This window comes from Mastomys coucha, unplaced genomic scaffold (assembly GCF_008632895.1).
Source record: "Mastomys coucha isolate ucsf_1 unplaced genomic scaffold, UCSF_Mcou_1 pScaffold13, whole genome shotgun sequence".
Taxonomy (NCBI): domain Eukaryota; kingdom Metazoa; phylum Chordata; class Mammalia; order Rodentia; family Muridae; genus Mastomys; species Mastomys coucha.
Genome location: NW_022196895.1, coordinates 4,162,171 through 4,188,169, shown reverse-complemented (window position 1 = coordinate 4,188,169; position 25,999 = coordinate 4,162,171). Strand labels below are relative to the sequence as shown.

Below are 25,999 nucleotides of genomic sequence, written 5' to 3'. Positions count from 1 at the left end.
CCCTCCTCTCCCCTCCCTCTCCCCTCCCTTCCCCTCTCTTCCTCTTCTCATGCATGATAAGCAAACATAATGGAAATAGATGACTACTGTACATGGAGACCTTTGACTTAGTAGGGTTTCTCTCTCAAGGCTATATCAGTTAGGCCTCAGTCTTTACTTGTCTGTAACATTAATTGTATCCCAGTGGGAAGCACCAGAAAGCCAGCCCCTCTCCCGCCAAAATGCAGAAAGACAGTCCATCCCCGCAAAGAAGAGACTCACTTAGCTCCGTCTGTAGATCGAGCCGTTTAGCATTGCACTACCTCTCTGCAGATTTCATTGTCTGCTCTAAAATTGATGAGACCTTGGAGGACTTCCCTCTGCCACTGTCAGTGATAAGTTTTGTCAGTAGAGGGCACTGGCAGGACACTCCAGCAGGAGTTCAGCTGTGGTTTTCATTTGCTGAGTTTTCCTTATGTCATGGACTCCTTAACAGCCCTATGGGAGTCTCCAGTCTCCACTTTGAGTTTTAGTAACACACCCACAAAGAGATTACTAATGAGCCTCATAGACATGCCTGGTTGGCTTCCTGGGCTTTGTGAGCTTGCACCCTGGGGGGTGGCCACTGTCTTCTGTGCCAGCACAGTTTTATACTGCTATAGGGTATTTCTAGTTTCCCAGTTTTTGCAGGAGCATCTCATGTGTACAAACATAAAAATTAGCTAAATGGTTCCATTATAGAGATAATAAAATGCACACCAAAGTGAGAAGCAAAAATCCAGTTAGCAGAAATCAGTTTACAGTGGTAGTACCACACAGGTAATGAGAATAGGTCAGATCTTACACACTTTTTCCAGAGGTAAAAATGGTATGTTCTAATTCTAGAAGTGGCCCCAACAGTGAGGAAGGCACTGGGAAGCCTTTAGTGTTTCCACAAAACACAGAAAGGTGGTAGGAGTATACCATCCACATCAGTATATCTTATTTTTATAATGAATTTGTACCTAGCATGTAAGGAGCTGATTGAGATGATAATCTTAATTCCTTTAGACATTACTTCCTTTAGACATTAGATTCTGTCAACTAGCATGGTGATATGAACATAAGACTTCAGTAGACGTCGATTCTTAGGAATTTACTTTAAAAAGACTTAGCCCATTCTGTGCTGCCAAAGAGAATATAGTAGTTTCCAAAGACTTTGCTTTCTGTAGTTTCCATTATCTACCATCAACTGTGCTCTGAGAATATTAAATGGAAAATTCCAGAAATAAACAATTCACCTTCAGCAGGGTGATGAAATTTTGCAGCAACCCACCTGCAAAGTGAATTACCCCTCTGTGCAGTGTATCCTCACTTGGTCCCACCTGCCCCTTAGTCATCCCATGTGGAGTATGAGTTACCCCTCTGTGCAGTGTGTCCACACTGGGTGCCACCTGCCCCTTAGTCATCCCATGTGGAGTATGAGTTACCCCTCTGTGCAGTGTATACTCACTGGGTGCCACCTGCCCCTTAGTCATTCTACCTGGAGTGTGAGTTACCCTTCTGCGCAGAGTAGCCATACTATGTGTACCTCCTGCTCCTTAGTCATCCCTCCTGGAGTGGGAGTTACCTCTTTATGCAGAGTATCCACACTGTGTGCCACCTGCTCTTTATTCACTTACTTGGCCTTAGTTACAGGATCTACAGCCAAAAGATCATGGTGCTTGTGTTTGTAACCTTCCTTTTACTTAATAATCACCCAAGACACAAAAGAAGACATAAGAAACAGTGCAGTGGGGCAAACCTTTGATGCTATGATTTCACACATGCCCTGGGTACTTACTAATTCATAAGGAAAAGAAATTTATTTATTTATTTATTTATTTATTTATTCAATATATAAATCTTTTATTCTCCCAAAAGAGCCCAGATTGTACTCATGATCAGGATCTTGTTTCTGGAGCTAGGAAACTGAGGCCTCACTTGTCAGCCTGCTGCACGGTTCCCTTCTCAGACACATAGATGCTGGCGCGCGCCTTTAATCCCAGCACTTGGAAGGCAGAGGCAGGCGGATTTCTGAGTTTGAGGCCAGCCTGGTCTACAGAGTGAGTTCCAGGACAGCCAGGGCTACACAGAGAAACCCTGTCTCGAAAAACCAACAAACAAACAACCAAACAAGCTTTCTGATATCCTTGTTTTTAACTGTTGTGGCTCGCTGAATCAGAGTGGCTTGAGAGACAGAACAAGCAACACCCGTCCTCATCCGAACCCTGCGGACGTATTTCTCAACTAAGAAATTTCGGATTTCAACCAAAGACCCATTCTCCTGAATAAGGACGTTGATGGAGAAGTGAGTGTACACAGACCTCGTCTTGTAATGGAAGCCCAGTGTGACACCCTTGATCACATTCTGAACATGACTGCAGATGGTTCTGACAGTGGCCAGTTCCTTTCTGTCACCCCACCATTTGTCAACTCGGAGCCCTTTCTTTTTCTTTCCAAGGAGACTCAGCTCTACCTTGATGTGATTGAAGTCCCTCCGCAGAGTTCCCCTGGGCCCTTCCCAATGACGGTGCGCCCCTGCAGAGTGACGTCGACATTTTCTGGAATGTGACAGTCTGATTGCTGAGAATGGTCTTCATTCTCGCAGTAGATAGGGAAAGAAAAAAAAAGGAAAAGAAATTTATTATCTCATGGTCCTAAACAGCTATTTGAGTACTGCTAGGGCAGTGTGGGACAGCATGGGGCGAACCCTACTGTGTTGGTAGGTGGCAGAAGGGAAGAGGAGGGACAGAGAAGAGGGTAAAGAGGAGACTGAAGTTGCTTTTTATAGTGAATTTTCACCTACCATGTAAGAAGCTGATTTAGATGATAATGTTAATTCCTTCAGGCACCATCTTCAAGGGGAAGGAGTCCAAACCATGAACACCTAACTTAGGCATTACTTCTGTTCTGATCTCCTCCTTTCCCTTTTGCTCAGAGACCAGGAGTAGGTTAACTCTTCCTCTACATATCTAGTTCTGAAGGCATTCGGTTGAACTTGAAGACCATTCTTCACTGTTGGGACTCAGATATAGGTGTGCATTCAGTCCCGAGTCAGAGCAGAGACTCCACTCTCCTCACAGACTGGTAATTTCTGGAACCTGTACTGCCTTCTTTGAGACTGCATGCCTCCAGCCTCTTGGCTCTGTCACCATGCCTTTATTAATGGTTGACACTATCCTGTCTCTTCTGGCATTGGTTGTGGCTTCCAGATCAGGCAGCTGAAGGAGAGGTTGTCACTGGAGTGCCAGACTGTGGTGGTGACATATCAGTAAGGATTGTGTCATGTTAGAAAAGCCAGAAGACTCAGATTTGGGAGCCTTTGCTAGCAGGAAAATTATTTTTTAATGCTTGAAGTATAAAATGGTTTGTTTTACAAAATATAAGCAATACTTGTATAGAGTTAACACTTTCCATGTATAAAGTGCTGTTATATCCTCTTGGAATGTCTGATGAAGCTGTTTTGACTCTGAACTTTGGAGTACAGTGGTGTTTTGTTATAGAGGAAGATGCATCAAGGAAAGAATGTTGTTTTATACCACGGACATTGGGCTTGGAGCCCCGGGATTCCAATGAAATTTTAAGACAACCGTTTGACCTTAATATTTTTGTGTCGCTATTTTTTATTTTGAGATCACTATAGATTCATGTGTTATTTTAAGAATTGATACAGACTCGTATGTCACCCACTTCCTTCCATTTTAACATCTTGTGTTGTGGGTGGCTCTGTGTTGCTTGCACTCCTGGGAGAGACTGTCTGGAATGAGGAATGAGTCACAGACTCAGGTGGCTTCTTGTGAACCAATCCCCTAATGAATAAAGGAGCCAATCACTGGGCGAGTAGGAGGGACTTCCTGGTTGGATGGAGGAAGAGAGGAACCAGGGTCCCTTTTGGGAATGGGGATAGAGAGGGGTAAGATGTAGCTGGTACAGTTTCCCGGTATCATGGCGGATCTGCAAGGATTCACCACCAGGGGAATCAGATTTTTAATAAGGCTTGCAAGATTAGGTTTTAGTTGTTGCATCCAGAGATTGAGTTACCATTGTTTCTGAACTTTCGTCTAGGTTCAAGAGAGAAAGATAAGGAAGCCAAGCGTGGGTTTGCCTGAGGTGCACCACAAAGGCCGTGCGGGATTTGACGCATGGTGTGGGCTTGGTAGTGACTCACCCGTGGGAACCTAGCGAGCTGGGTGGAGAGATGTGGAGTTCAGAGTCAGAATCTCTATGAGATAAAAACAAGTTGGCCTTTGCTCGCCAGTGCATGGCTGGCCAGGCTGCTGGGGCAGAGGCACAAGCACAGGAATGTGCCGGCTCAATTTTTTCAATATTTCCCTGTGCCTGGCAGTGGTGCCGCACGCCTTTAATCCCAGCACTTGTGAGGCAGAAACAGGGGGATTTCTGAGTTCGAGGCCAGCCTGGTCTACAGAGTGAGTTCCAGGACAGCCAGGGCTATACAGAGAAACCCTGTCTCGAAAAAAACCAAAAAAAAATTCCCCGCAACAATCTTGTACTGACCACGGCAGAGTGTGGCAGTCAGGAGACTGTAAGTGATACACTTGAATGTATTCCCCATTAGGGTTCATCCTTCATGAATGAGTTAATGTTGCTAGTACAGGAGTAAGCTTGTTACAAACGATGTTCTGTCACCTCTCTTCTGTGTTTTACCCCATGGGATGACAGTACAGATGCCCGCATGAGGTGCCTCTCCTATGACTGACGTCCTGACAAGGACTCTTGCATTGTTTATAAAGTGCCCACGAGTAGCATTCTGCTGTAGCACCTTGAAGCAGTGTCCAGCACTCCAGTTTACTTACTTTTGTGTGTTTGTAAGTGTTTACCATTAGCCGAGAGATAAGGTTCAGCTAAGACATACGAAATGCTTGAACTAGACATAGGGATCAAATATTGATCTCTCTTGGTGTTTCAGTAATACTGATTCAGTAATCAGGAGCTAGATCTCACTGAGTTGCATCTGGACCATGTTGTGTTCTTAGCACATGCCAGACCTCGTTTATTGTCTGATGTAGCCTTCCTATCAATTATACCATGTAATTTACAACAAAATTGGCTTACTATTTTTAATTAAACTTGAACTCATTTTACCAAGGAATAGTTAAGTTTTCTTCCACAACTTCTAAAATCAATAGAAAAAAATCCACCTTGTTTTTTCATAATTTTACATTTTAAGTCGCTGACATAACACCGCTGACCCTGGGCAATTATTGAGTTTGGGGATGTATCTGTGGGAGCTAGGACTGAACAGAGGGTGAGTGTGGTATTGTAAGTGCAGTTATGTTGAGATATGTTCAAGTCTTTATTTGTAAAGATGAGCTGGTTTAGGCTTTTAAAGAGAATTGATGGAAAATATCAAGAATATTTGTGGGGAGCTGCAGCTGCCACCCTATATATATATTGAACACCTGGTCTCTGGCCAGAGCAGAGAGCATTGAGATAAACAAGCCCTTAGTTGGAAAAGCTGAGTGCCTCTAGTTTGTGATGCAAGCTGGCATGATTTCCCGCAGCCTATTATGCTTTGCCACGTAGCTGATGCTGACTGGGACCAGGGAAAGTATTTAACCCACAAGGGCTGGGGGCTGGAGTGATAGTAAGTAAGATGTGATAGATAGTGAGTAAGTATGTAGAGATTAGGAGTAAGTATATAGATATTAGTAAGTAAGATGTAATAGATAGGAGTAAGTATGTAGATATAGAAGTAAGATATAGTGATAGTGAGTAAGTATGTAGAAATAGAAGTAAGATGTATGTAGTAAGAATAGGAGTAAGTAAGATGTAAAGATAGAAGTAAGATGTAAGGATAGAAGTAAGACGTAAGAATAAGAATAGAAGTAAGATGTATGTAGTAAGATGTAGGGAATAGGAGTAAGTAGGGAATAGGAGTAAGTAAGAAGAAAGTAGAAAGATGTAACTAGTAAGATGTAAGAAGAAGATATAGAAGAATATGAAAGAAGCTAGCTAGAGAAGAAGTAAAAATGAAGGTTCCTGATTAAACTGCATGGATAAGAGCTCGTTGTTGCCTCCTTATTTCCGCTGGACAGAAAGGCGGCCGACTCCAATTTAGTAATATTGGAGTTTTTCATAGTCTAATTTAAGGATTATTCTTAAGACTTTTTTTGTGGGGGGCTCAATACAGCCCCAGGGATGTTGGAGATGTTGGATTTAATCAGATATTTATATCTGCCTGATTTAATCATATCTGCCTTTAGAGTGCTGCCTGTTTGCCTATGAATTAGGACTGACATGTGTTAGAAACACAGTAGATATGCTAATCAAGAGTCCATAATTTCCTCTTGTCTGCATCTTAAGCATCTTGTATCATTTTTCCGAGATGAAAGGTGGCCTACATATGTTGCCTGCCTCAGGAGCTCTTGGTGTTTTTGCAGACAGTAGACAGAAATAAGAGAAATTTTGTCTTTTTTAACCTCATGAATTCCCACTGGAAAATGTACCAAGTGCTGCAAAGTGATACTGGCTTCTGCCAGGCCACCTCCCTCAGGAGTCACGGACAAGCACTGCTGGGCAGTCTTTGGACTAGAGGCCGGCGACATGTGACTGGGATGGATGGTTTCTTCTGTGGAATGCTGTTCCTCTGTTGGTCTCTAGCATTTGTCTCCCTCTAGCATCTCATTCGAGGTATGCCACAGCAATCTGCATCTGCTACCAGAGGAGAAGCCAATAAACTTTATACACCACAGATGTAAGCAGTGTTCTGCAGAGTCCTACCAAAAACCCTGGTGCACAGTGGCGGGCAGCACACGGATGGCTGTGTGAGGTCGACGTGGCCCACGTGGCAGAACTTCATTTGCATCTTAGACAATGAGAATCTTTTGAAGCTTTATGTTGTTAGGACCTCCTTGCAAACTACAAAGCCTTTTTGTAGACCACTCTGTCCATACTCTCCTAAGGAAGTTTTTCCTCCATGTGACTCATTTCCTTGGCTAACAAGATCAGAATATAGTAACAGTCCAGGAAAGGAAGGTGTGCCTTTCTCTCATATTTCTTTTTTATTTTTGAAGAATGGTATACATTTTCTGTCTTGGGTTATATAAACTTGTATAATGTTGACAAGTATGAAAGGTTAAAAAAAAACAATTTAAAAATGAAAACACGTCCTTTGCTTTTCGAGAGCACTGTTTTGTTTGATGGCCCAGAATATAAATCCAGTAAAAATGACATGTTCCAGCCGTCACTTACACGTACACCTTCAGTGAAATTAATGGGATCATCCTAAGATTACACTTTGTGTTTTATTTTCATTTTATAGGTCTGTATGAACTGTTGGCTGTTCTGCCTGCCCAGCTGCAGCCACATGTGGATAGCCAGGAGGACCTGACCTTCCTCTGGGACATGTTTGGTAAAAAGAGCCTGCATTCACTGGTCAAGGTAAACCACACTGATGTCAGGTTCTCTTTGCAAAAAGCAGATGGAAAAATATTTTGAGTGCCATCTAGTAAACCAGAGATGAAATTGTTATTGTTTGAAAACAAAACAGCCTTGTTGTATTTCATGGCCGGGTGTGGAAGTTGTTAAAGATCTTACCAAAAATACATCCATGACTTCACTGAAGGGCAGTGATGTGGCTGCTCATGCTAATGTGGCAGTATTTGGCAGCCCTTGTTTAGACAAAGGACGAAATAGTGGCAGGAAGGTTGAGACTCTGCTATGGTCGACATTCTCGAGCTGGAATTTCACTTAAATAAACAAATGTTCACAGCAGAAATGAGGAGGAATATGTGTTCTGAGGTCAGAAACGGCAGCAAGCCAGAAGCCACGTTAATTTAAAATAATTTCCTTTAACAAAGTCAACTGAAATTCTAGTAAGCTGGTTTTTTATTGGCCTGACTCCATTGAAATGGTATTTTGTAGATAAATACAGTGGAGCTAAATAGGAATAAAAACAGTTTTGGAGACTGTTGTAAGGAAAACATCCCACCACGAGAACCATCAGGCACCGGGAACCGGATCCCGTCTTAGAGAAACCCTGGGAGTGACCAGCACTCTTAAAATAGTAAAATGAGAAGAAGAGGCTCAGTGGAAACTATGCCACTCCTGTTTCTGGAAATATGAACTCTGTTTTCTCTCATTTAACTCAAGCTGAAAGGAGTGATGGGCCTTTCTTGTGTCTGTAGGAGGTAGGTAGATGCCCATGGCTCCCTGAAATCTGGACTGATTTTATACAGCAAACTTTGTTATGGTTGTCTGTCAGGATGGGAGACTTTTAACTGACACATAATATTTGAAAATTCAATTCTGAATTGCCCTGTATACAGAACGGGGATGATGTGTGCGTTTCTTTTCCTGAAACCGCTGCTGTGAATGGCAGCGACACTTGAGAAGCTAAAGTCAGTGTATGGTGCTCCCCTAGCAGTGCATTGAAAGCACAGAGATTATTCATTCATTTACTTTTTCATAATGATGCAATTGCTAACATGCCTTTATGCTCTAGTTCATTTTAGGCAGCTTAGTTAATTTCTTGGGGAAAGTGAAAAGTGGTTTTAGGATTACAACTGAGGATTTCATGCCTTAGTATAATTTAATAATAATAATAATAATAATAATAATAATAATAATAATAATAAAATACTTCTGTATCCAATGTAGGGAAGTTGAGTAGCTACAGATGTATGTACACTGATTTTAGCTTTTGCCAAAAGGAATAAGATATATTTGAATTGGCATCATCCCTGGGTCTTTAAGTAAACATTTCCCCAAATGTAGGTATTTGTTTATTTATATTTGTAACATAGCTATAATTTCATTACCTAAAGTAAAAGTCAGAATATGTACCAGAAAGTTGACAATTTCTATGAAACTATGATTATCTCGGTTCTTGATAACTATGTAAGTCAGGAAGATTTATTAAGTATTGAGGAAAAGGTTATCAAAGAACTGTGGAGGTGGTGGTCACTGCTGTTAAAAGAATGAAACTAGCATATGAACAAATTCCTAGTCACATTGGATGGTGAGCCACGAGCATCCTTTCCAAAGGGGCCGTCAGTAGCAAGTGTGTAGGAAGCATGCAAGAGAGAGCTACTATCTGGTCCCCTAAAACCAGTGAAGCGAATGGTGGATGTTGCCAGCCTTTAGATAGCACAGTTGACATGAACACTGTCCAAAAGGTTGTCAGGAGTTGCTATAGCAGGAATTTTTCAAATGAGTCTTGTATTGCTAGCGTGTTTGTGATTCCGCCATATGCTCCTCTGCCTCCAACTCTGATCAGATGCAGACCTCCAGTGTGTCCTCTGACTGACCCAGTCTACTAGTTTTAAATATGTAAAGTCTAAAAACACCTCCAGGAGGCAAGCTCATGGGATCTTAGCTTAAAACAGCTGGAACAAACCTTGTAACTGTGTTCCAAACGCCTCTATTTAAGGCGGGGGGACAGAAGCCTTTAGCTTTTGTACATAAATCTTGCTAGAGCCAAAGGAATTTGTTTGAAAAGATTTGTTATAGAGTGAACCAAAATGTGCTTTGGTTTTATGCTCTTGCCTGAAGTGAAAGCCGTTAGTGTATGATTTAGAACTGGAAAATTCAGTGCTTGATTTTTATCCCAGCACAGAATTTTCATGGTCCTTGTAGGGTGTGTATGTGTGTGTGTGTGTGTGTTATATTGCCACACAGTTTTAAAGGTTTAAAGTACTTGTAACCTTTGGGTCTAATGTAAAGTATATTAAGGAGAGACTTTGCACATACAGTCTGAGCAACAGGTACTGTCTTAGGATATTGAGATTGTGACTAGAAAGAAAGGTTGATCCTAGAAGACTTGTCACCCAATATAGCCATCTGTAAAATCGATGCCCAAGAGCAGCACATTTGATTTATAAAAAATAAATAAAATAAAATAAAATCATCCCAAAATCTCAACATTTTAAATAAGTTTTTGATTTTGTACTGGAACACATTCATACTTAGATGTATTGGCTGAGGGTAATTTTTTTCTTTTTCCTTTTTTTTTTTTTTAAATTGGATATTTTCTTTATTTACATTTCAATTGTTTTCCCCTTTCCAGGTCTCCCCTTCAGAAACCCCCTGTCCTATCCTCCCTTCCTCTGCCTCTACTGAGGGTATTTTTAGAAAGAAAAACTATAGGTAGAAAATCTGAAGCTGGGTGGTAGTGGTGGCATACACCTTTACTCACAGCACTCATGAGGCAGAGGCAGGCATATCTGTCTCTGTGATACAGAATCTGCAGTAAGTTCCAGGACACCCAAGGCTACACAGAGAAACCCTGTATTGAAAAACCAAAACCAACTCCCTTGCCCCCCCCCAAAAAAAAAACAAAAACCACCACCACCACAACAACAAAAAACAAAGGACTGAGTAATAAAAAGTGCTCGTAAGGTATCTGTCAGTGTGAGGAGGAAGGTGGTACCGACAAGCTCTGCAAACTCTGATGGCTACTAGATGACACCTGCACAGGTGGAAGACTAGAGAGCACCCTGTCTGGGGAGGGAACGCTGCCCACACAGCACTTGCTAACGCACAGGGTCCACGGAGCATCTTTTATGCACTGACTTCATTTCTAGATTTGTCTTCTATTATAACTACCTTTTTCTTTTTTAAAGATCTTATTACTTAATTTAACTTTTATTTAGTGGTGTTATGTAATCTGATTTAAATGCATTTTAGGATAAGATGGGGATAAGAACTTGCTTAAATATTGGATTTCTTTTAAATTAGGTTACATTTATGTCTCCTCAAGAAACTTATGTTTTTACAAAATTTTGTTGGTTCTCAGGATATCCAGTCGTTATGACTGTTATATCCTTGCCATGTTCCCTCCATCCTTTCAGTAGTTGTGTTGGGGGAAGACGTGAAGAAAAGAAGTTATTGGAGATTTATGCTTTTTTAGACCATGGAGTATTTCAACAAACACAAATTTTGTATTTTAAGGGAGAGTTTCCTTGCACAATAGAGTTTTTCTGGGATTTCAGTGTTTAAAACAATAATGCTTAGAGCTGTGGAACTTCAGTTGGTGAAGTGCTTGCCGTAGAGTCGTGAGACTGCGTTTGACTCTGCGGAACCCATGTTAAAGCAGAGACCTGGTACTTTGTGCTTGCACTGCTCGGATAAGGAAGTCAGAGGCAGGTGGATGTTTACTGGCTTTTCAGCCCAGCCTGCTTGTGAGCCACTCAGTGTGGGCACTTGGGAACTGAACTCAGGTCCTCTGCAAGAGCAGTGCATGCTCTTAGCCACTGGGACAGCCCTCCAACTTGTTTTGGTTCAGAAGTAAATTGGTGTACTGAGAGGCTAGCAGAGGCATGTCCGAGATGCTGATAACAAAGCGTTGCTGGTTTCCAGTTTGAGAGGCATGCTGGTTTCCAGTTTGAGAGGCATGCTGGGAGTGCTCTTCCCTAGCACCTGAGGCTCCTCCTGCTCCATAATCTACACACACGGGTGCCAAGCTGCTGGAGTTTGGAGGGGACTCAGTAGCCATCTCTATAAGCAGATCAGTTCTCCACAGTTTGACTATCTTTTTGGCGAAAGAAAGACTTGATTTTAGATGTTTTAAATGTTTGCTTGGTAGTTATGGTGTGATCAAATAATTAGACTCATGAATCTAGAGATGAGGATAATTATGCTCAAAGTTGTAGAGAATAAACTTGGGTAGAGGGCTGCCAGATAAAATACAGGACACCACTTAAATGGTGATATGGCTGCTAGTGACCAGTTGCGTGCCTAACTGGTCTCGTAATTTGAAAGTACCCGATGATGTCATAGTTTGTGTGAGCATGCTGTGATCTGTGCTGGGTGAAGACAGTACAGAATTCCTTTCTTTGAATGTGTCCCATGTTGAAATTTTCTCCATCATTAAACAATTGCATCTTTAAAAACTCATGACCAAACTCAACAACACCTAGATTTTTCTCTTTTATTATCTTCTGAAGTCTTACATTTTATGCTACAGTTAGGTCTGTGATTTAGTTTAATTGTTGTTAAAGGTATGAATTTGATGCCTAGACTAAAATAATACACATATAGTTCCAGAGGGTGGAGTCCATCACCATCCAGGTGGGAAGTATGACAACAGGTATAGTGGCAGGGACAGCTGGAAGCTCAGGAGCGGGCGAGCATGCATAGCGTGTGGCTTCTGAAACTACACAGCTCCTCCCTAGTGACATACTTGTTTCAGCAAGGCTACACTTCCCAATCCTACCCTAAATGCCCCAGACTGGGGACTAAGAATTCTAAGGCCCAAGACTATCTCATTGAAGCCACCACAGAAATGCTATTGCATATGTGATTTCTGTTTTCAGCTCCTCATTGCTTATATATAGGCAAATAATTGACTTTGTATATATTAAACCTGTATCCTATATCTTTGCTGCAATTGGTGACCAGTTTTCAGAGTTTTGCTGTAGTTGATTCTTTAGTACTTTTCAATGTAATTGATGTGTTTATAAAAAGATAAAGAAGTATAAGATATGTTCTGTGGGGGTGTGCTGAGGTATGGGGGAAGGGGATGCCTCAGTGGGCCCATGCCAAGACATCCCTTCCCCCTGAAGGGCACACAATGATATGGTATAGAATAGAGTTTATTCAGGGCATGGGGGAGGGGAGTTAAGAAGGTAGTGGAGACAGAGAAAGGCAGAGAGAGGGAGAGTAGAGAAGTAGACACAGGCCATTACAACATGGAGAGAGGGGTGAAGGCAATGGGGAGAGAGGTGGAAGAAGAGAACAAGAGGCAAGAGACAGAGGCAAGAGAGAGGCTGGAAAAGTTGGATTGTATAGTAGAATGTTTTATTAGAGCTAGGCAAATTTATAGGAACTCAGATAATATTAGAACAGTGGCATAGCAAGAAGAAGAAATATGAAGCATTTAACTAATGAAAACAGAGTTTAGGTAAGGAGATAATAGATTACATCTGTGAAAGCTTTTTTTCTAGCTGTCAGTGTAGTGAGAAGTCTGAGAAAGAATAAACAATAGCTTATCAGCTGTATATCAGTTATATATTATTTAAAAAATGACAGAATCCACTAGCCAACAGTTCTGTGTTCTCTGTTGTCTCTATGGCAACTTGGGCAGAGTCAGTCTGGCTTTCAAGCACAGAGAACACAGGGCTTTTTCTCTGTGGAATGGATACACATGACATGAGAAATGGCTTACCTTTATTTAGCCAAGTCATTTGACTCAGGGTATCTGGTTTTGTCCACTTCGTATTTCAGTGATTATCATATCACAATCCAGGCAGTATCCTGTAGCTGCCTTCTGAGACCTTCTGAGATCTTCTGAGACATTGTGGAGTTTTAAGATGTTAAAGGCCTTAGGAATTCTGTCTGTCATAAACTTGATAATTAACACGCTTCTAACAGGATTGAGGGCTATATTGATTGGTTATAACTGAATAGAATTTAGTAGTAGTAAAAATTTATCAAGTCAGGATAGGAAAGAGAATCTTAGGTAACTTTGATAGGTTGTGTAGGAAGAGAAAAGTACATTTTTGTATTAGCAGAGAAATATTTGTTTAGGACCAGAATAAGAACTAACAGCAGTGGCTTGAGATCAAACTGTGCTGGCCTTAAAATGGCAAGGAGCTGGCTGGATCGTGGTTTGTGCACGAAGAGTAGCCTACAACCTGAGAGCACACAAGCTGGTCTGTAGATAGGTATACATTCTCTAGGAGCCACGATACTGGCGTGTGTACTCCTACGCTGAATGGGGCGACAGTGGTAACAGTTGCGGCTGGGCATGCAGAACAGCTTGTAACCTGTGTGTAAGGCCATCGCTGGCAGGTGTGTTTACTTCAGCTGAGCAGGGACAGGACTTCTAGTAGCTGGAAATCGCTGCCCAGTCAGAGTCTGGGGGCGGGGGTGCGGGATGGGGGAGGAAGCATCCGAAGTAGCGTGTTTGGTATCCCAGCAACACGCTGTGAGAGGAGGACTGCAGAGCAAGAGGTGGGAGAGCAGCAGAGTCCCTTGCAGGGGGCAGACCCAATTTTCAGGCGAACGGGTTGAAATAGTGACTGCAGCAGGCTGCAAATGAGGGAGAGAGGAGAGGGGAAAGTCTACCCTCTGAGTCTTTATAGAGAAAGTGGTAGTTAAGTTGCCATGTAAAGAGATACTGTTTTAGACCAAGACATCCTATTAAATATGGACAAAGGCAGGGAAGATTGACCCCTGAGTGAGAGACTGGGATTATTAACTGCCTATACCAGCGTCCTGAGGGCATTAACAACCTGAGAGAGATTCAAGCACAGGCCAGACCACCAGGTTGTCATGTAATGGCTGGGGGCTAACACTCGGAGTCAGTACTTATGAGCCAGAGAGCAGTTCACCCAGGCCCAGGAATTTCTCAGCAGCGAGAAAGAAATTGTCTCTAAGGAGAGGGAAACCTCAGTCCTAAAATGAGGGTCAGTGAAAAACTGAATGTCTCCTGTCCTCAAGGACAACACAGGGGTAGCTCCGAGCTCAAGAACTCTCTCCTGGGACCATGTGGATGGGAAGGGATGGGGGCTTACCAGTTCTGGGCTACGAGTGTGGATCTCTTGTGGTGACTGAGGTGGGATGCAAACCTGAAGAGTTTCTAGATCTGAGTCTTGGTACCAAATGATGTGTTTATAAAAAGATAAAGAAGTATAAGATATATTCTATGGGGGAAGAGGGTACCTCAGCGGGCCCATGCCAAGACATCCCTTCCCCCTGAAGGACCATCCAGCTTTGCCTTCTTATTTGTTTAAGGGAGAAGAATACAATCATTTTCTCCATTTTCACCATTTGAATGATGTTAGTTGAGTTGGACAGATTCCTCAGCAGTTAAGAACAACACATGGCTGCTTGTTCAGAGGACCTGGTTTTGGTTTCTAACACCACATGGTAGCTCACAAACCAGCTATAATTTCAGTTCCAGGGGCTTCGATGCCCTCTCCTCACCTCCTCAGGCACAAGCACACGGTGCACAGACATACATGGTGGCATTGAACTCAAGTTGTCAGGCTTGTTGGTATGTGAATTTTTCCTCTGAGCCACCTTGCTGGTTCCCAGTGTCTGATTTTTAATTGTGTGCTATAGTTTTGATTCAGGTTTTACTTCCCAAAGGCTCTTATTTTGGAAGAGTGGCCTCCACTGGGATAACACTGAGCCCTGATGGGACCTTTAGAATGAGAGAGTCTGGTGGTACCTGCCCAGAGCAAGGGTTAAGTTCTCAGTGAGCCTGGCCCCTGAGTTGCACCCTTATTCTCTCTTCCCTTGGCATTACTGTGGTGTAGCTGCAGAGTGTAGCATCTCACCTTACTCCCGTAAGCACGGCTAATGATATTGACCTCTAAATCTGAGAGAGCAAACATCTGTTGTCTTTAATGTACCACCCTCAGATTCCTCATTGTAGCCATAGAGGATAGAGTGGTGTGTCTGACCATTCACATTTAATATCATGATTTGTGTATTGGGTTCATATTTATCATGCCTCAGTTACTTTCTCCTCAATACATTTGTTAGTTTTAAACTGGGACCACACCCTTACTTATCCTTCCCCATATTTATTTGGACATTTTATGTTATTCTACTTACCCTCTTAGTATTTCAATGATATTTCTCTCCTTGTTAGCAATGTACATTGACAGTTAACTTGGGTCTGCCTTCAGATAATGTTGTCATTTCACAGGTGTCAGGTACACTTGTCAACAAGGGTATGCTAAGTCCTTCTTCCCTTTCTTTTAGTACTCCTAACAAGTCTGACTCTTATCTGTATGCTAGAATCACCCACTATATGGTTGTCTTCACTGCTTTGAACAAACAGCTATGTATTAGCTGAGAAATTCCCAGTAAGACAAATAAAGGGTTGTAATTTACCTTCACTAACTACTTTTCCACCGTTCCTTTCTTGTTGTTGGTGGTGGTTTTTTTGTGTGTTTGTTTGGTTTGGTTTGTTTTTCTAACCTGAGATCTACATAATGTTTTTCACTCTGAAGAGTGTCTCCCAATACTTCTTGGAAGGCAGACCTACTGGAAACAAATTCCTTGCGTTTTTGTTTGTCTGGAAAGTTCATGTTTTCCCTCTACTTGTGACATGTAATTTCACTGGCTACACAAATTGTAGAGTGCTGTTCTTTTTCTTCCAACATGTAAAATATTTTCCTTAATTGTTTCCTTGCCTGCCTGGTTTTTGATAGAACACCAGTGTTTATCTCAGCCAAGTTCATGGAAGATAGACAGGGTGTTGTGGTGTTTGTACCATCCCCCACCCTCAAGGCTTCTTTTTATTTTTGGTCCTCTGTGCTTTTAATGCGATGGGCAAAGGTGTGGATGCTTCAGAATGTGTCTTAATTTTTATGGATTTATTTCTTTACTTTCAGGTTCCTGTGCTTTCGGTTTGCATTTGTCATTGATTTTGGAGAACTCTGGCCTCTAGTGCCTTCCCGTGTTTGGCTCTCCTCCTCCCAGAGCTTCCAGTTCAGCTCCTAGGGTTTTGTTTCTCACCCTTTTCCACTAATCCTCTGGTTTGCATTTCCACAGGGAGCTGCCATAACCTTCTCTTCCCCTTCCTTGGTGTGGGCTTTAAAGGACAACATTACCCTAGGCTCCTGTGTTTGAAGCCTTGCTCTCCAGTTGGTGGTGCTGTTTGGGGGAGATTAAGGAAGCTCTAGGAGGCCTTGCTGGAGGGAAGTACATTACCCCATGAGGACTTCAGGGTGTCTAACTTTGCCCCACTTCTAGTGGGCACCTTAGACTTTCTGCGGGACTGCCTACTACCTTGCACCTATGGACTCTTTCTGTGGAACAGAGAGTATGTTTAGCTCTTCCTTCTATAAGCTGCTTTATCACAGCCACAGAATGGAAATGATATACCTGGCTGCTGTGTTCTCTTGACTGAGAAGCCTATCAGAGGCAGCGTTTGTTTCTTCATAACCATTCTCTGGTTTCTAGAATTTCCTGTTGATGGTGTCATCAGTCTCTCTGCTTAATGTTACCTGCTGTGTTGGCTCATGCACGGCTTCCTCCATTTGAACTTTCAGCATATTGAGTATAGTTATTTTAAATTCTTTGGTTCCTTTGCTAAATCCACCTTGTCTGACTCTCCTTGATACTTGATTCATCTCCTTGGGCCTTGTTTCCCTGCTGTTATCCTGCCTTGGAATTTTTTGTTGAAAACTAGGTGTGATTTAATGGGGTAACAGAGGTAAGATCTGAGTAGACAGGGACATCTCAGAAACACACCGGGAGGCCAGGAATTTCCTTAATAAAATAAGCTCAGGAACTTTAGGAAAGTAGCAACTCTCTAGAAGAGAAAGGCTAATTAACATTCCTCAGATCACAGGGTGAGAAACAACCTTCAGGTGGGGACACATTCCTCATGGTAGACCTCTGCCCACCTTCAGACAAGGGGAGTCCTTGCCACCTCATTCTCTAAAGACCACTAGGTTTAAAAAGTCACTCTGTTCTACCAGTCACATTGTGTCTAATCACTGCTGCCCTGAAAATTGTATTAAAAGCTCATTGAACAAGCTGTTCGGGGTCGCCTCCTTTCCTTAGGGTCTGGGATGGCCTCAGTGCACTGGAATAAAAATCCTCATGCTCTTGCATCGATCAGGCTCCATGTGATTCGGGGGGTCTCACGTAAGCTAAGGCTCGACAGAGTCTTACACAGGAACTCAAGGGATCTAGCTTTTACTGTGAGATTTTATGTTAGTATTGCTTGGAACTGGGTGTGTAAAGCTTAGTCCCAGAGATTTAGTTTCCTTTGTGTCCTTCTCCCCTAGCCACTCAGCCCGCTTGTCTTGGAATTTTATTTTTCTTTTTTTTTAGTGGATATTTTGTTTATTTACATTTCAAATGTTATCCCCTAACCCAGTCTCCCCTCCCAAACCCATATCCCATCCCACCACCCCCTGCTTCTATGAGGGTGTTCCCCCACCCATGCACCCACTGCCATCTCACTACCCTGGCATTCCCCTACACTGGGGCATCTAGCCTTCACAGGAACAAAGGTCTCCCCTCCCATTGATGCCAGACAAAGCCATCCTCTGCTACATATGCAACTAGAGCCATGGGTCCTTCCATGTGTATTCTTTGGTTGGTGGTTTAGTCCTTGGAAGCTCTGGTTGGTCATATTTTTGTTTTTCCTATGGGGTTGCAAACCCCTTCTTTCCCTAACTCCTCCATTGGGGTCCCATGCTCAGTCCAGTGATTGGCTTTGAGTACCCACCTCTCTATTTGTCAGGCTCTATCAGAGCCTCTCAGGGGACAGATATAGCCGGCACCTGTCTGCAAGCCCTTCTTGGCATCCACAATAGTGTCTGGGTTTGCTGTCTGAATATGGGATGGATCCCCAGGTGGGGCAATCTCTGGATGACCTTTCCTTCACTCTGCTCCATACTTTATCTCCATATTTCCTTTAGACAGGAGTAATTCTGGGTTAAAAATTTGGAGATGAGTGGGTGGCCCCATCCCCCAACCAGGGCCTTGCCTAATCTCTGGATATGGTCTCTACAAGTCTTCTCTCCACTTTGTTGAGTCCTGGGAGCCTCTTGCTTTCCTGGCATCTGGGACTTGCTGGTGGCTATAACCCGTTCCCCATCCCCCATTGCTGCACACTTTTGTTCAATTTCCCGACCCTCTATCATCCTAGTCTCCTCCCATACCTGATCCTGCTCCCCCTTTCCCCTCCCCCGCCTCACCTCTCTTCCTCCCAAGTCCCTCTCACCCTCTACCTCCTATGAGTATTTTGTTCCCCCTTCTAAGAAGGACTGAAGCATACATACTTTGGTCTTCCTTCTTGAGCTTCAATATGGTCTATGAGTTGCATCATGGGTATTCTGAGCTTTTTGCCTAATATCCACCTATCAGCAAGTACATACCATATGTGGTGTTTTGTGACTGTTTTACCTCCCTCAGGATGATATTTTCTAGACAACCCTTATTAGAGTCCTGCTTCAAGCACCTCGAAGCTCCCACTTGTTACCTATTGGGATAGTATTGCAGACTTATTGGCGAGGGTAGGTTGTTAGAAAACAATTCAGCAATCTTATTAAATGCCTGTCTTCTTTTCTTTTCTCTTTTCTTTTCTGTTTTTTCTTTCTTTCCTTTCCTTTCCTTTCCTTTCCTTTTCTTTCCTTTTCTTTTCTTTTCTCTTGAGATGGGTCTATTGGGCACATGTATTTGAAGCTTAGTTATTTTCTCGTCTTGCAACTGAAATTCCAGAGTATTCCTTCCCTGACTTCAGCCATGGGAACTAAACTGGTGGCTCTTATGGAAGAATGCGTGGGCACCCTTCTTTGTCAGGACCTCCAGGATATTTTAACTCTTAAGCCAGTGTCAATTTATAATGCAAACTCTCAAATAGCACATCAAACATCATAGAATAACTGTGTCTATATATGTACAGACATAGGTTATAGAATGATTACAAAGGGTTAAAGGTGCAGCTTGTATCAAAGAGGCCTGAGAAGCCAAGGCTGGGAAACCAGTAGGACTAGAACATGTTGATTAAGATGTATGGATAAGCTGCAGGGGAGAAGCTGAACAAGAATAGTGGCCATGGACATCACAGATCTGAGAGAGAAGCAGCAGAGAAGAACTCGTCCAGATGAAGAAACAGGTACACTGTTGGCAGGTGGATGGCAGGTCCAGATGGGTGAGCAGGAAGATGGACAGATGGCAGTGGAGTAAGTAGGACAGGATTCCTTAACATACACTCTGGGTGACCAGATGGTACACTGGTAGGGACCTTCACTGTTCAGTATTGAGCTTCACTTCTTTCTGGGGTCCACATGGGGAGTTTTAACCTTCATCTGGTGTGTCCTGTACATTCTTGGTCTGGTTTTCCTTATAAAAAGTTAATACATTCATGGGCTCTACAGTATCATTTTCCCCCGACACATTTTATAGGGTGGCATCCTTTCTACTCCCAGGGAGAAGTTGTTTTCAGGCTTTGGGACAGCAGTTGTGTTAAGACATATGGTACAGTTTGTGAGTGCACTCAGGTGCAAGATCATCTTCCATCTTTAAAGCAGAATCAAATGTTACTTGTAAAAGTGGGGGGTCCCTCAGGGCAAGGCATAGCCTGAAAACCTGCAATCTTCCATAGTATGGAGTAGCTTAGGGAAAGGAGTCTGACCTCAGCGTCCTTTAGCATAGTATGGAGTAGCTTAGGGAAAGGAGTCTGACCTCAACGTCCTTTAGCAGACTTGTTTCTGAACTTAAAATGTTGCAAATTGACACAATTTATTTGCTTACTGTTTGGATTTATTAGTTTTCACTGGAAAAAAACCATGAAGGAGGCCTCTGTACTTCTCTATGGAAGAGGTCAGGGGCGTGTGAGATTAATCTTTCTTTCCACTTCTAAGTGAAGTGCTGTGGCTTGGTTATCAGTTCTCTTTAAACCAGTTACATGTATAAGTAAGTTTACGTGATACTTCTCGGTACCATGACAGTCTTGGTTGTTCATCCTTTGTCCTAATTAATAAGAGTGTTTTGAGGTAGCATACATTTCTTCACTGGAGTCTCCTTCTGGCTCCTTCTGTCTTCCTTTCAGATCCCCAGTCCTATGATAACCATTAAACACATATATATGAGATGCTTATGGTGTGGTTTAGAAGATGGGGTTTACTACAGAGTACAGAGGGGTACTCTGAAGCGGTGAGAGGGGACAGTGGCTAAGGGCACACTTCTGCATGTTCTTTATGGCATGCATGTTTCAATCGCTAGCATCTCTGGGGCAGGAGAACGTCATCCAAGGTGTTTTCTTAGAGAGTGCTCAACCAACTCATTCTATCAACTCTTAAGGGAATAGAAAAAAGTTATTGTTTATGTTCTTTACTAGAAAGTTTCTGGATAGACACTGATCTTAGGTCTTGCCAAATATTCATGATGCTACATCTCTGCCCTAGGCCAGAGATACAGGACACATCGAGTTATCTATTGGTGTCCTATAGCCCCAGTTGTTGGTTTCAGAAGCTGCTAGTTTGGAATGAAGGGTCCATCTCCAGGGGTCTTCAAGCTTACTGAGATCTGACTAGCTACCTAACGGTTTTATCGGCTTTCCTAGTCAGTTACTGTCAATTTCTCTCATTTTTTTCAAGATGAGATTTTATTAAGCTTTTCATTAGAGGATTAATGACTGTCATTGGGGGTGACATTCCTGAGGTAGTGAATTAGATTCTAGGCTGAGTTAATTTTATAAGATATGTGCAAATTTAGGGATTTTTTTGAAACATCAATCTGTATGGAGAGGGAGGGATGGTGTCATATTTAGAAAGCAAACTGTTTGGGGAGTTTATGTTACTTGCCTCTGAAGTATTGTTTGCTTTGGGTGGGAGGAAAAAATAAAAAGATAGCCAGACACTATGAATGATCCATGGCCACCTGGTCTGACAGAGCTGCTCTTTGGGCCTCAACAGCTGGTAATGTTCCTGGGCCAATCAAAGGTAATTCTCCAGCCAGCTCTGTTGGAGAAACCAGACAGAGGTATTTCATATGTTACAGGTTACACTTTTCTGGGTACAGAAATACGTACAGCCTACTGAAGATAGGAATTCCTGAGGCTCCGGGTAAATTGTTGTTTTTGTAATTTATACTCTAAAAACATTGGCCATATGTGGCCCTTCTTAAATTTGCTGGAGAGGAGAGTGAATCAGAGCCAGGTTGGTGAAGCCTTGATGGATCTGTCTTCTACCCAGTCTGAGTTTACTATAATGGAATAGTGCCTTTTGGAAGTTAGAGTGCATGCAGATGACTTGGCAAGAATTCATGGTTTCAGAACAACCACCTAACGTGTGTACTTAGCCATAATTTAATGGGAAGGAATCTATTAGTCCCACAGAAACATTTCTTTCCTAGAAATATCACTGCCCTTGAGAATAGTCATTCGTTAGGATGTCTGAAGTCAAGAAGTCTCTAATATTTTCATTTCCTTTGTCCAGAAATTCCTATTACTCCCTAATTCCAGAGAATAGGAATTCCAGAGAACAGGAAGGTATGCAGCTTCCCTAGATACTGCTCAGCAGGGCAGGAGCCTTACCAGCAACTGCACTCCCAACCTCAGGAGGAATTGCCAGACTGCTCTACAAGGATTGATCTTAGTGGGGAAACAAATGCATATTGAAACATGCAGTTATAATTCTACTGTCTTGGATCAAATGAGAATTACAAGGAAACCTCTTACGTTACCTGATTTTGGCTGGAAGACTGGATAACATTGCCTGAAGTTTAGTTAGGTGCTATAGGTCCTTGTTAACCAGTACTACTGCCACCACCATGATGGAATGGAGACAGAAGCCCATGTGTGCAGGCAGAGGAGGGCAGTCTCCAGAAAGGAGTGTTGTGTCTACAGCATAGCATTTGTGATTCATTTCTATTGGGTTTCCATCCCACATCCCTCTGTGCCATCTCCTTCTCAGAGCTTGTACCGTGGAGCGATGGCTCTGCCATCTCCTTCTCAGAGCTCATACCATGGAGCGATGGCTCTGCCATCTCCTTCTCAGAGCTTGTACCATGGAGCGATGGCTCTGCCATCTCCTTCTCAGAGCTCTTACCATGCAGCGATGGCTACGCTGAGTCCTTGTATCACACCTAGTAGTGTTCTGTGTGTTCAAGCTCTGGCACTTATTAAGATATATCTCAAATCCTGGTTCAGATCTAGCCTGTGCAATTAGGTTGATTAGCTTGGATTCTGGCCTTTAAGCATGGCATCATCTGCATTCTTACCGACACATAGTGCCTCAGTTGCTTTATATTTGAAGTACCTGCTTTGCAATGCTTATTATCAGGATCGATTATTAATAACTTAGTGAATCAAATTCAAATTAATGAATGAATACGTGAAATGTACTTTAAATGGTATCTGGTGCATAGTGAGTTATAACAATAATGAGACTAATTAGTATTAATTTCATCATTCCTGTTTTAGAACTCTGTAAGCCACGCTCATTGGTACACCATTCTTTCTAACATTCCTTTGCTTATTTTCTTACCATGGTGTTTTCTAACTTTATTACATTTTTCTTTTTATGCCTTATATATATTTTTTTGTACTCTTTAAAATTGCAGCAAAAATTTGATAGCAGGCTGGGTGTGGTGCTGCACGCCTTTGTTCCCAGCACTTGGGAAGCAGAGGCAAGCAGATCTCTGTGAGTTCAAGGCCAGCCTACTCTACAAGAGACCAGGACAGCTAGGGCTCTGTTATTCAGAGAAACCCTTTCTGGGGAAAAAAAAATTTTTATAGCAGAATGTAATTAGAAATTCTTCACAAAGTTCTTGAGCTACCCGAACATTTTCTGGCTATCGTAGGTGTAGAAGCAAAAGTGTTACAGACCCCTCTTCAGTCCACAACAAAATCCTTGAGAGCGAGCGGGCCCCAGAGTCTGAGGTGTTTGCACACACACACACACACACACACACACACACACACACACACACACACACCCGTCTACTTTGAGTTTTATTTGTGTTTGCTGGCTCCATTGGGGTCCTTTGGGCTTTTTCCACTGACTTCATCCTCCCAGTTTGTGGGAAGGTGTATTGTATACTGTTAGCACCTCGGCCACTTGTTTATACTTCTTCATGGAGTGAAGTCCTTTGGGCCTCGTCTATATGTAAAGTGCTCCTTTCTAGTCTACGTTGTTTAAAGGTGTCATAGGGGTCTGAGAGAGGTTGCTAGATTACAGGAGATGGAAAAACCTGTTCCAATCTGTTTTCCCCAAACAGTTTGTTTTCCATTAATTTCACAAATCTTATTTGGTCTCTTGGAGGCACAATGAAGGCTGTCCACACCCCACTATACTGGTTGACTGACTTGTTGTACCTGTTGGTAAATAATTTGGCTTTTCAGTCAGCTTTATTTGTAGCATAAATTATGTTATCTTTCTTATAGAGCTTTCTTATAAATCTTACACAGATTTAGTTCATTGTAGCTGCCTGCAGCCACACACGAATGGGTCCTTTGGAATGGGAGTCAGAGCCTGAAAAAATTAAGGGAACCGGAATGCGGGAAGGGGTTTAAAAAATGAGACCAAGGCATGGTGTGCTTTCAGTCTGCCATCATTATTGAACAATCCTTGTTACAAACAGGTAAGTAGGGAGAAAACCCCTCCCACAGTCATCAGCAACCCATGGCCCAGTCAGCAGCTTCATCTTCAGTCTGTGGAGGCGGGACTTCTGGTGGAACAGGAACTTGGAGAGAGGCGTGGCTATTAGCAGAAAGTTTGAGAGAGGCGTGGCTATTTGTAGGAGTTTAGAGAAAGGTGTGGCTATTTGTGGCAAGGCAAGGTCTGACAGAACCAGCCCTCAGCTGGAGGAGGGTCACAGTTCATGACAATTTTCTTTATTAAACTGGTTCAAAATGGAAGTTTTGTTAGTATTTTAATTTGTTGTGTATCTCAGTAAAGGTATTTTTTTTTTTTGGTGATGTTATCAAAAGGAAAGGCAGTAGTTAGATTGGTTTAAAATTCTGTCCATGCTACATATAATATTTAAAGGAACTTTAAACATTTCCAAATGAAATATTTTTAAGAGTTTGAAAGCACTCATAAGTTTTGGTGTGAATCTGTGATTAAGGTATTACTATAAGCTTGAATTACTATAAGAAATCTAAGTATGAGGTTGTAGGCTTCTTTTTTACGTAGGTAGTACTCTCCACTAGCCTGGAGCTCCATATCTCAATCAGGCTGGTCTCATAATCACAGAGATCCTCTTGCCTCTGCTTCTCAAGGGATTAAAGGCATGCCCACCATGCACAGTCCATTTTTCTCCTGTGTGTAAAGTAAAATTAGTATAGAATAAGTCCTTCTGATTCAGAAAGGTATTTTACATCTTTACCCAATTGTCTCTCTTACCCTCTATTCATTCATTCTGTGAGAATGATGTTCACAGAAGAAAACAAAAGCATCCTGTCTCTTCATGTCAGTCATGGCCACACCATTTGTGTGCTGATTAATATGTGTATGGAAGAGGGATGTTTCGCTGCTGGGCACGAGCCCTCTGGGGCCAGTGGCCTGCTTTCTTTGTCTTTTCCTCTCTGGCTCTTGAGCTAAACTAGTATTTCAAACCTTGAGAGGGCCCTCCCCTTAGTCTGAGCACATAAACATTTGGAGCAGGGTTCTCTGAGGATGACATGCAGTGCTGGTAGTGGAGTCACTAAGATTTCAGGATCCTTTATTTGCAGTTTAGCTTGCCTAAATCTAGCGAGTGTCTTTACCGTATAACAACTCCAGATCTTTTTCCCAGATGCAGTTTAGTTGGCAGCCTAGTGGAACTCTTAATGAACGCAGTCACTCATATTCCATGAAGTTAGTTATTTGTGAGTGATTGCTATGATCTGACAATTGCTTGGTAAAAAGTTAACTCTCATCTTCTTGTCAAGAGACTTCAGTATTTTCTTTCTTGATAAACATCTGTCTCCCTCCTAACCAGTGTGTCCAGGTGAGCTGAGGCGTGGAGTCACTCTTTTACTTGATTGTCCTCATGTCACTGGTGAGCACAGGCGTGCGCCATGTTGATCATGCCGATTTTGTGTTCTCCCTCACCAGCAGTAAAATGGAAGACAAATACTCTTACCTTCGACCATGTTGAACATGTTGGACATACCAGCTTCCTTTTTATATCCTTGGCCTCTACATCTTTTTTTTTCTGGTTGTCACTTAGGAATCACCTGGTGTGTCCTGATCCTGTGTCTTTGTTTATATTTAATGTGTAAAATTCAATTGTGCTTACCTAGCTCTTCAGAAAGCAAAAGCTGAAGAAAAAAATTAGATACTAATTCTGAAAGACCCATCTCTACTTAGAAGAACTTCAGCAATGCAATCCAGTGAAGATGATTGTCAGGATTAAGACTGTGAATGCAGAATCCTGAAATTTTAGAGGCTGTGACAGACTCTCTTTTCTATTTGGCAATTAACCATCACAGTTTTGCAGAACAAGGAAGTACTACGAGGATCAAAGACACACAGGTATCCTTCTGACCACAAGCTTTTCTTTTTCAATTTTTTTTAAACTTTTATTGCATTATGATGAGAAAAGTTACATGATTTCAATTTATATGAATTTGTTA

At 42.3% G+C, this 25,999-nt stretch overlaps 1 protein-coding gene across 3 annotated transcripts in view; it reads left to right on the top strand.

Annotated features, from left to right (window-relative positions):
• The window catches only part of Mpp7 (membrane palmitoylated protein 7), a 261,478-nt gene that overhangs the window by 102,678 nt on the left and 132,801 nt on the right, over positions 1-25,999 (top strand). For all 3 annotated transcript variants that reach the window (XM_031364935.1, XM_031364936.1, XM_031364937.1), the window contains exon 3: positions 7,283-7,401. In XM_031364935.1, coding sequence (XP_031220795.1) covers positions 7,283-7,401 — 119 coding nt within the window. The remainder of the gene's footprint in view (positions 1-7,282; positions 7,402-25,999) is intronic.